This window comes from Perna viridis, chromosome 5 (assembly GCF_037379345.1).
Source record: "Perna viridis isolate PV_CMFRI_1.1 ecotype Kerala chromosome 5, ASM3737934v1, whole genome shotgun sequence".
Lineage (NCBI taxonomy): Eukaryota > Metazoa > Mollusca > Bivalvia > Mytilida > Mytilidae > Perna > Perna viridis.
Genome location: NC_142449.1, coordinates 48,813,501 through 48,825,842, shown reverse-complemented (window position 1 = coordinate 48,825,842; position 12,342 = coordinate 48,813,501). Strand labels below are relative to the sequence as shown.

Sequence of the window (12,342 nt, the reverse complement as noted above, 5' to 3'; positions counted from 1 at the left end):
ACATCGTCAATAAAAATGCAGACAACTATCTCAATTACCTTGTACCCCTTGATGTTCGAAGTTTAACTTCGTATCCCTTGCGAAACGGCAAGGATTTAATACATCCATTTTGTAGGCTGTCTTTAACATCCTAATCATATATTCATTTTGTAATTAAAGCATGGAACAAAGTCAACCCATCCGTTCGCGATCTAGGCTCTCTTTCAAAATTCAAGGCAGCACTAAAAAATAAATCTTCAAAAACAACTGCGCGCTCATATTATTCTTATGACCCACGACAACTTAACATAATACTCTCGCAACTCCGTTGTTCGGCTTCGTTTCTTAATGGAGATCTTGCTAAAACTAATATGGTTTTCTAGTTCAGCGTGTAATTGTGGTACTAAAACGGAGGATGTAAATCATCTCTTCATGTAGGTCCTTTTTACAATGTTATCCGAAATGACCTTATTCATTAACTGAATCGGCGACCCACAGAAATAGAAAGTAGTATTCTCTTAAGAGGGCATCTAGATCTTATAAACGAAATGAATGTAGCAATCACAGAAGAAGTGCGAACATTTATCAAGAAATCGAAGCGTTTCCTCGTCGTTAAAAATACTTGGAGGCGTCGGGTCCACATGCAAACTATATGTATTTATTTAGTCTCTGTTTTGTTATTTCATTCACTTAATTGGTATTAGTTGTGTTTTTTTTATTTTTTTATTTTTATTTTTTTTTTTCATGTCATTACGGTATAGCCTTGTATAGTATGCTTTGTGTTATGTTGTAAAAAATGTTATTCGTGGGAGAAGACTTCAAAAGTTTGACTAACTTGTGTCCTATCCCATTTGTTCTAGTTGAGCAAATAAAATTGTTATAAACTATATGTCATTGCCATATATGTTACCAAAACCATGTATAAATTATTTACTCTATTGATCAAACTGATACTGTTCACTGGTGAAAGATCTAAACTGTCAATGTCTGTTTATTATATAATATTCGCTATTGTATTTTGCAGTGTGTACTTTTATTTAAAATTGTAATTGTATTGGCTTTGTCCCTCGAGGGCCCTAATTTGGTCTAATGAATATTGTATTCTATTCTGTTCTTCAATTCGCTCCTATGATTATTCATTTACAAATATGCTCAAATAAAATTGCTCTGGGAGAATCAATTTAGTTTTTTCAAACACCTTAAATTTCCTCATCTCAAAATGAAATGGTGACATGTCCACTAATTGAAGAATTAGCTTTATTATCTATCAATATTCTAACATATCTTTCTTTTTTTCATATTTTATTTATAAGTCGGTTGTCTTCCTATTTCAAATTTTATTCGTTCGGTATTAAACCAAATCAGAAATTCTTGTACTAAACGCACCTTCAGTATAGAAAGTTCATAGATGCGGAAGAGTTTTAGTTGATTTAAACAAGGAGTTAAATAAATTTAACTCTTTGATGTAAATTTATGGCAATTCCCCAGTCTTCTGTACATAATTTTGAAATAACAGAGCCAACAGTCTTAGTCGGGAATCTATCTGGTCATTTGAAGTGCCCTGTGTGCGAGAAATTGTATTCAGAACCTGTTATAAGTGTTAAGTGTGGTCATACGTTTTGTAAAAGGTGTGCGTACACGATAACAACTTGCCCTGTTGATGGTAATCAATGTGACACCACGCAACTTGTTGTCAATAGGTTAGTATTGCATTTTTTTTTCTTTTAGCATATTATTAGTAGTTCTTTGCCTTGCTTTGGAGTATTGACATAATTTTGGACGTGTTGTCTGTTGAAGCAGGAGTTCGAGAAAAAGACGACTTCCAAATTCTCAACTTCTCCATCTACATCAACTGTATACTTCAAAACAACAATATGTTGATGAAACTAGAAGACGCATGTCAGGGCCAAGGAATTTGAATTTTAACATATAATATATACACAAATGTTACATTTTTATACATATGTATGTTTTTATATATAGGATAAAAACGGACTATCATTTACATTGCCACCTGATATGGTAGGGAATTCCAAACCTTTATTGAACAGGGGAAAATTAGTTTGAATGGTTATTTGTGGGAGAGAATGGCTGTAAAAAAATTATATTCTCGTGTTGGTACTAAATAGTTTGGTGGTACCATGTCCATGATATTTACAAATTGGTGTGTGATTTTATAAATCATGATGACAGATGTTAGGTCACATCTTTGCTGTAGTGTTAGCCATTTCAGTTGTGTAAGCATGGCACTTACGCTACTTTGATAGTCGTACTGATGTAAAGTGTACCTTGCAGCTCTTCTTTGTATCATTTCTAATTTTTGGGTAAGTTAGTTTTGCCATGGGTTCCAAATAATGCTGCAATATTTAAGTTTTGGTCTTATGTAAGTTTTGTATGCTGTTTCCTTTGTTTTTATGCTGTTAATTCTGATATTAGGTTTAATGAAGCCTAAAGTGGAGTTTGCCTTATTTGAGATTGTGTTAATATGACTGTTCCAAGTGAGATCTTTTTTTAATGTTACACCCAAATATTTTGCTTTTTCAGTTGTTTTTAGGATGTTATTGTGAAGAGTGTAGTTTAAAATGACTGGTTTTTGCTTTCTTGTGATTCTTATAATTTCACATTTGTCTTGCTAAAAAGACATGAGCCATTCATTCTCCCACTGTTCCAGTTTTTGAAGGTTGGACTGGAGGGTATTGCGATCGGCTATGGTTGATATGGTCAGATAAACAATTGTGTTATCTGCAAAGAGGAGTACATTGCTTTTGAGGGTGTCTGGCATGTCATTTATGTAAATTAAAAATAGACAGGGGCCAAGAACAGCGCCTTGTGGTACGCCTGACAGTACCAGACAGCTGTTTTAGGTCTGACCATCAACTACCACTTTCTGTTAGTGGTTTAAAAGCCATGCATGGACCCAGTCAGCCATTTTGTTATTTATTCCCATGCGTTTAAGCTTTAAAGTGAGTCTCTGATGGTCAACCTTATCAAACACTTTGCTGAAGTCCATTTCTGCAACATCTGTTTGTTTGCCATTGGCCATTTCATCAAATATTTGTTGTGTAAATGCAAGGAGTTAGGTTTCACAGCTGACTTTTGATCTAAAACCATGTTGCAGTGGATATAAGAGGCATTTTTGTCAAGGTGTTTCATAATTGATGATACTATTATGTGTTCGAGTACTTTACTTAAGATGCAGGTTGAGGAGATTGGTCAGTAGTTCTCTGGTTTTGATTTTGGTCCTTCCTTAAAGACTGGTGTTACTCGTGCTTCTAGTCAATCGTTTGGTACTTGAAGACTGGTGTTACTAGTGCTTCTAGCCAATCGTTTGGTACTTGAAGACTGGTGTTACTAGTGCTTCTAGCCAGTCGTTTGGTACTTGAAGACTGGTGTTACTAGTGCTTCTAGCCAGTCGTTTGGTACTTGAAGACTGGTGTTACTAGTGCTTCTAGCCAGTCGTTTGGTACTTAAAGACTGGTGTTACTAGTGCTTCTAGCCAGTCGTTTGGTACTTAAAGACCGGTGTTACTAGTGCTTCTAGCCAATCGTTTGGTACTTAAAGACCGGTGTTACAAGTGCTTCTAGCCAATCCTTTGGTACTTGAAGACCGGTGTTACAAGTGCTTCTAGCCAATCCTTTGGTACTTGAAGACCGGTGTTACAAGTTCTTCTAGCCAATCGTGTGGTACTTGAAGACTGGTGTTACTAGTGCTTCTAGCCAATCGTTTGGTACTTGACCTGTGTTAAGAGAAGAGTTGAATAGGTCTGTTATAATTGGTGCGATTTCATTGCATACCTCTTTTAGGAAATGTGGTGATATATTGTCTGGGCCAATGGCTTTTGAGGGATTTAGGTTTTTTAGCAATTTTGATGTACCCTCTGGTGTTATAGTGATCTCATCCATCTCATGTTGGTGTTGGTGTGACCTGAGGTTTTGAAGTTCACAGATGTTGTTTAATTTTAGTGGTTTAGGCATTGTAAATGCAGAATGGAATTGGTGGTTGAGTGCTTCAGCTTGTTCTATTGGTGTTGTTTTTGTTATACCATTTACTTTGAGTGAGGCAACTCCAATATTTTCACTCTTCTGGTTTTTCACAAATGACCAAAACTTTTTTCCTGGTTTTGTGTCTCCTGTTTTGCTATCCTCTGTTCCCAATATGACTGTCTGAGTTTTTGTTGTACTTGGTGTTTGATGGATTTGTATTTTTACTCAAGTACTGTCTTTTTCTCATGTTTGCATGTTTTTTTTAATCTTTTGTGAGTGTGGTCTCTCTTGCATATTAACCTCTTTGTTTCTAAGTTAAGCCATGAAATATCTTACTTTGATCTGAATGTCTTATGTGGAATGTGATTTTTTCATTATGCTTTCTATATTGGTTTTGGTGGTAGTCCATCTGTCCTCAGTAGTTTTTGATGGTATTTGATTTGCAAAATATGTTTCTTTAAATTTTGTTACTTCAGATCTTATTTTTTGCCAGTCTGCTTTTTTGTACTGGTGTATTGTTCATGGTGTTTTGTGCTTTCTTCCTATTGGGATATTGAGCTTTTGGAATACAATATCATGGTCTTATGTTACCAGGCTTGGAAGTTTTTTTTATATTTTGAACCATTGATGACTGGTAAAAAATAAGTTCAGGATGTTTTCTTGTCTAGTTGGAATTTTGACCACTTGTTCTAAGTTATGATCTTTTATAATGTCCAGAAAATTATGATAGGTGTTGACATAGTTACAATTGGGTTTAATTTCTTCCTTATCCCAGTCATATTTGGTGTAGGTTGAAATCACCAAGTAACCAGATGTGGCTATTTGTTGGAATATTCTGTAGCAATTTTCTCAGTTCGTTTATGCTCTCAATGTCATTTTCTTGTGGTTTGTAGTAAGCCCCAATGTAGATGGAGTTCATGCCTTTTATATCAAGTTTTTGACCAGATTATTTCCCAATTTGAGTCCAGAATTTACAGAGAACTTACAAATGTACATGGCTGGTGGAAACTGGGTTTTGGTTTGTCGCTAGACAAAGAAAGGATATCAGATTTGAAGTAGTAATTGTGTGGAAATTTTATTTATGATGTATATTTATTCTTAGTGTGACTGAATGTTGGTTAGGCGAAAGAAACACTTCCAAGTCGTCTAGGGATCTGATATTTTATTACCCAATAATAAAGACACTGAAAATAAAATATTACAATAGTTTTAGAAAAAAAGTATTCTCAGTTCATATCACAGTTACATGTATATACATGTATCGTTAACAATTAAACTGAGTAAAATCTTTGGACTCCTGTTTAAATACAGTAATTAATTGAGTATACTTGATTACATATTGAATAGCTCTATTAATTCATGAATACTCATAAGTAGTACTAGAATTTTCAGAAAACAAACATCTAAAGTGTTACTCTTTATTTATATTTTATGGTTATAATGTAGTATTATTACATATATATATGGAAATAAGATATAAATAACAGAAATAAATCACTGTGCTACATTAGTAGTAATATATTGAAGTTTCTGTTCTGTTGGCACCCAGTGTAATGTCTATCATCTGTTGGCACCCAGTGTAATGTATATCATCTGTTGGCACCCAGTGTAATGTCTATGATCTGTTCTGTTGGCACCCAGTGTAATGTCTATGATCTGTTGGCACCCAGTGTAATGTCTATGATCTATTGACACCCAGTGTAATGTCTATGATCTATTGACACCCAGTGTAATGTCTATGATCTATTGACACCCAGTGTAATGTATATGATCTGTTCTGTTGACACCCAGTGTAATGTCTATGATCTATTGACACCCAGTGTAATGTCTATGATCTATTGACACCCAGTGTAATGTCTATGATCTATTGACACCCAGTGTAATGTCTATGATCTATTGACACCCAGTGTAATGTCTATGATCTGTTCTGTTGACACCCAGTGTAATGTCTATGATCTATTGGCACCCAGTGTAATGTCTATGATCTGTTCTGTTGACACCCAGTGTAATGTCTATGATCTATTGACACCCAGTGTAATGTCTATGATCTATTGACACCCAGTGTAATGTCTATGATCTGTTCTGTTGACACCCAGTGTAATGTCTATGATCTATTGGCACCCAGTGTAATGTCTATGATCTGTTCTGTTGACACCCAGTGTAATGTCTATGATCTATTGACACCCAGTGTAATGTCTATGATCTGTTGACACCCAGTGTAATGTCTATGATCTGTTCTGTTGGCACCCAGTGTAATGTCTATGATCTATTGACACCCAGTGTAATGTCTATGATCTATTGACACCCAGTGTAATGTCTATGATCTATTGACACCCAGTGTAATGTCTATGATCTATTGACACCCAGTGTAATGTCTATGATCTATTGACACCCAGTGTAATGTCTATGATCTATTGACACCCAGTGTAATGTCTATCATCTGTTGGCACCCAGTGTAATGTCTATGATCTGTTGACACCCAGTGTAATGTCTATGATCTATTGACACCCAGTGTAATGTCTATGATCTATTGACACCCAGTGTAATGTCTATGATCTGTTCTGTTGACACCCAGTGTAATGTCTATGATCTATTGACACCCAGTGTAATGTCTATGATCTATTGACACCCAGTGTAATGTCTATGATCTATTGACACCCAGTGTAATGTCTATGATCTATTGACACCCAGTGTAATGTCTATGATCTATTGACACCCAGTGTAATGTCTATGATCTGTTCTGTTGACACCCAGTGTAATGTCTATGATCTATTGACACCCAGTGTAATGTCTATGATCTGTTCTGTTGACACCCAGTGTAATGTCTATGATCTATTGGCACCCAGTGTAATGTCTATGATCTGTTCTGTTGACACCCAGTGTAATGTCTATGATCTATTGACACCCAGTGTAATGTCTATGATCTATTGACACCCAGTGTAATGTCTATGATCTGTTCTGTTGACACCCAGTGTAATGTCTATGATCTATTGGCACCCAGTGTAATGTCTATGATCTGTTCTGTTGACACCCAGTGTAATGTCTATGATCTATTGACACCCAGTGTAATGTCTATGATCTGTTGACACCCAGTGTAATGTCTATGATCTGTTCTGTTGGCACCCAGTGTAATGTCTATGATCTATTGACACCCAGTGTAATGTCTATGATCTATTGACACCCAGTGTAATGTCTATGATCTATTGACACCCAGTGTAATGTCTATGATCTATTGACACCCAGTGTAATGTCTATGATCTATTGACACCCAGTGTAATGTCTATCATCTGTTGGCACCCAGTGTAATGTCTATGATCTGTTGACACCCAGTGTAATGTCTATGATCTATTGACACCCAGTGTAATGTCTATGATCTATTGACACCCAGTGTAATGTCTATGATCTGTTCTGTTGACACCCAGTGTAATGTCTATGATCTATTGACACCCAGTGTAATGTCTATGATCTATTGACACCCAGTGTAATGTCTATGATCTATTGACACCCAGTGTAATGTCTATGATCTATTGACACCCAGTGTAATGTCTATGATCTGTTGACACCCAGTGTAATGTCTATGATCTGTTGGCACCCAGTGTAATGTCTATGATCTATTGACACCCAGTGTAATGTCTATGATCTATTGACACCCAGTGTAATGTCTATGATCTATTGACACCCAGTGTAATGTCTATGATCTATTGACACCCAGTGTAATGTCTATGATCTGTTGACACCCAGTGTAATGTCTATGATCTGTTCTGTTGACACCCAGTGTAATGTCTATGATCTATTGACACCCAGTGTAATGTCTATGATCTGTTGACACCCAGTGTAATGTCTATGATCTGTTGACACCCAGTGTAATGTCTATGATCTGTTGACACCCAGTGTAATGTCTATGATCTGTTCTGTTGGCACCCAGTGTAATGTCTATGATCTATTGACACCCAGTGTAATGTCTATGATCTATTGACACCCAGTGTAATGTCTATGATCTGTTGACACCCAGTGTAATGTCTATGATCTGTTCTGTTGACACCCAGTGTAATGTCTATGATCTATTGACACCCAGTGTAATGTATATCATCTGTTGGCACCCAGTGTAATGTCTATGATCTGTTCTGTTGGCACCCAGTGTAATGTCTATGATCTATTGACACCCAGTGTAATGTCTATGATCTATTGACACCCAGTGTAATGTCTATGATCTGTTGACACCCAGTGTAATGTCTATGATCTGTTGACACCCAGTGTAATGTCTATGATCTGTTGACACCCAGTGTAATGTCTATGATCTATTGACACCCAGTGTAATGTCTATGATCTGTTGACACCCAGTGTAATGTCTATGATCTGTTCTGTTGGCACCCAGTGTAATGTCTATGATCTGTTGACACCCAGTGTAATGTCTATGATCTATTGACACCCAGTGTAATGTCTATGATCTGTTGACACCCAGTGTAATGTCTATGATCTGTTCTGTTGGCACCCAGTGTAATGTCTATGATCTGTTGACACCCAGTGTAATGTCTATGATCTATTGACACCCAGTGTAATGTCTATGATCTGTTGACACCCAGTGTAATGTCTATGATCTATTGACACCCAGTGTAATGTCTATGATCTGTTGACACCCAGTGTAATGTCTATGATCTGTTGACACCCAGTGTAATGTCTATGATCTATTGACACCCAGTGTAATGTCTATGATCTGTTGACACCCAGTGTAATGTCTATGATCTATTGACACCCAGTGTAATGTCTATGATCTGTTGACACCCAGTGTAATGTCTATGATCTGTTGACACCCAGTGTAATGTCTATGATCTATTGACACCCAGTGTAATGTCTATGATCTGTTGACACCCAGTGTAATGTCTATGATCTGTTGACACCCAGTGTAATGTCTATGATCTATTGACACCCAGTGTAATGTCTATGATCTATTAACACCCAGTGTAATGTCTATGATCTGTTGACACCCAGTGTAATGTCTATGATCTATTGACACCCAGTGTAATGTCTATGATCTGTTGACACCCAGTGTAATGTCTATGATCTGTTGACACCCAGTGTAATGTCTATGATCTGTTGACACCCAGTGTAATGTCTATGATCTATTGACACCCAGTGTAATGTCTATGATCTATTGACACCCAGTGTAATGTCTATGATCTGTTGACACCCAGTGTAATGTCTATGATCTGTTCTGTTGACACCCAGTGTAATGTCTATGATCTATTGACACCCAGTGTAATGTATATCATCTGTTGGCACCCAGTGTAATGTCTATGATCTGTTCTGTTGGCACCCAGTGTAATGTCTATGATCTATTGACACCCAGTGTAATGTCTATGATCTATTGACACCCAGTGTAATGTCTATGATCTGTTGACACCCAGTGTAATGTCTATGATCTGTTGACACCCAGTGTAATGTCTATGATCTGTTGACACCCAGTGTAATGTCTATGATCTATTGACACCCAGTGTAATGTCTATGATCTGTTGACACCCAGTGTAATGTCTATGATCTGTTGACCTTCAGTGTAATGTCTATGATCTGTTGACACCCAGTGTAATGTCTATGATCTGTTGACCTTCAGTGTAATGTCTATGATCTGTTGACCTTCAGTGTAATGTCTATGATCTGTTGACACCCAGTGTAATGTCTATGATCTGTTGACCTTGATATGAACTTTTATGGAACAGAATGTTGTCTATTAGCTATAATGATGTTAGAACAAAAAAGAAAATCTCAATTTTTACAAAAATGAAAATAATTTGAAATTGATTTAATTATTTTCACAATAACCTATCACAACTTATTTGTTTTTAAAGATAATTAAATAAAATCTTCAGTTTCCCATTTTTAGGTCTTTAGGGAATCTCGTTATCCACCACATGATAATTTTATCTATAAACTGGGTAATTAACAAGTTTCTTATCTCATTAATTATACAAAATTTATACTCTGATGCACTGTATTTTTCCAGTAAAATAAAGATTAGTAAACCATGATGTGCATACATTAGTTACTTTTCATGTAAATCATATTGATGATTTAATGGATGATTTGATGGGTATACTATTTTGTAGGAGATAACTGATACATGTACATGTAAATAATATAAACATGTATATTACATTTTAACCAGTTCTTAGACCCTTAAGCTTATAATATTACTACATGAATCAACATTACACCTTTACCATTTACCAACATTTATATTTGTGGATGATGCTTTCTCTAACTTATAAAATGTTGTGCAAAGGGGGGTAACTCAATTTATGTTTATATTAGTACTGTAACATGTGATCATGTATTTTAGGAAAGTTGAAGTACATGTATTATACAATGTAATTTTTTTGTACATGTATGTATACTTCACTTGATAACTCATAGCACATTTATTTATAAGTTCAACATGTTATTTACAAACTAAATATAAAATACACATGTTCATATTTTGTTTCAGACTGGTAGTTGGGCAGATAGAAGATTTAACAATCTATTGTCAGTATGGGTTAAGGATCCAGAATGGTGATTATGTTCCTGACCCCAGTGGTTGTCAAGAAAAAATTCAAATAGGCAAGTTATATATATGTACTGTATCATAGTGGGTAATTTTTATATGTGTCCAATATCATGATTTATTCTATGGGGAAACATTTTGTTTCTAATTTAAATAGTCAAAAATCTTCATGCGATGAAACTAAGTAAAATATGTTATCTTCTTTAGTAAAGTACGACTTTGAGCTTTTATCTTTGCCCCTCTGAATATTGCCAAAATTAGAACTTGACAAATATTACACTTGTCACCTGCTATACAGTATATTTATCATAAAAGCCGTATATACATGGTATGCATCTCAAAGATCCTAAAATGTTAAAAAAAAAACAGATGTAGCTACTACTGCAGATTGAAACTTATGATTTCTGAAAAAAAGTACAGTGAAACTTGTCTTAACTAAATCCTGAAAAAATCCCTGTCCATCTGTCCATACCTGTCACTTTAATAAAAATCCTAAAACCTGTCCATCTGTCCATACCTGTCACTTTAATAACAATCCCTGAACCTGTCCATCTGTCCATACCTGTCACTTAAATAAAAATCCCTAAACCTGTCCATCTGTCCATACCTGTCACTTTAACAAAAATCCCAAAACCTATCCATCTGTCCATACCTGTCACTTAAATAAAAATCCCTAAACCTGTCCATCTGTCCATACCTGTCACTTTAATAAAAATCCCTAAACCTGTCCATCTGTCCATACCTGTCACTTTAATAAAAATCCCTAAACCTGTCCATCTGTCCATACCTGTCACTTTAATAAAAATCCCAAAACCTGTCCAACTGTCCATACCTGTCACTTTAACAAAAATCCCAAAACCTGTCCATCTGTCCATACCTGTCACTTTAATAAGTCCTCTTATATCAATTGAAATGTATTTTGATCCTTTGGAAACCCAACACATATCTTAATGGAACCAGTAGTAAAGTCCAAAAAGGATTTGGTTCAGACTGTTTTCACTGTATTAATAAATAGATTAAAGGATGTATCAACAGAAGAAACTTAAGAAATAAATCACAGGAACTCCATTTTATCATTATTTTACTGTGGGCTGACCATTTATGCCACATTATTTAACCCAGATTGATAGTGAGGGGTAAAATATTGGCATAAATGATAAGCCAGTGGTAAAACAATGATAAAATGGAGTTTCCATGCTTTATTTTGATTCTAATAGGACAATTACAGTACTTTTTAACATTTTTGTGACTTATTACGGGAACCTTAGACCAGCCATATTTGTCCATAATTGACTGTACACTTGACGCTATGACAGTTGAAATGGCTGGTAGTAAAACTTTGCTTTGTATTATGATCTATAATAATAGAAAGGGTGAACTAAGTAGAATGATGTTGGATATGGCACAGTTCATGTTTGCATTATAAGGTCACACATGGACAGGTACGACGCCTGGACTGTAATATTTCATTCATTGACAGTTGTTATGGTTTGTTTTCATACATGATGGCACACATGGCGAGTGCTACCATGTACATGTATGTATGTAAGTGTTTTTACAGAATATAAATAATTTTTCTAAATGTCTAATGTCTAATATTTTTATCAAGTATGAAATTAATGTTCATTCACACTACTGAAATGATTGAAAACAGCTGATACTCATCAGAATGTTACATGTGTTTGTTTACATGATTTATGGTGGGCAGTAATTTACACACATAAAAGCCATGCCCAATAAGTCACATGCTTCTCATATAGCAGCTGAAAATCGACACAGTTGTGGTCTCGATGCCTTTTAATGATGTCATATTAGAGTAATTGATATTTTATTTCTGGAAGA

At 35.5% G+C, this 12,342-nt stretch overlaps 1 protein-coding gene across 5 annotated transcripts in view; it reads left to right on the top strand.

Moving 5' to 3' along the window:
- The first annotated feature begins 1,345 nt into the window (after positions 1–1,345).
- Positions 1,346–12,342, top strand: part of LOC148618061 (E3 ubiquitin-protein ligase TRAF7-like) — a 33,494-nt gene continuing 22,497 nt past the window's right edge. For 4 of the 5 annotated variants that reach the window (XR_015922621.1, XR_015922619.1, XR_015922620.1 and 1 more), the window contains exons 1-2: positions 1,371–1,679; positions 10,444–10,556. Coding sequence is in view for 2 of the 5 variants with exons in the window: in XM_088585914.1 (XP_088442040.1) it covers positions 1,453–1,679; positions 10,444–10,556 (340 nt within the window). In the remaining 3 variants the exon portion in view is untranslated. Of the gene's footprint in view, positions 1,680–10,443; positions 10,557–12,342 lie in introns of all 5 variants that reach the window. The other variant, XM_088585913.1, reaches the window with a different exon arrangement.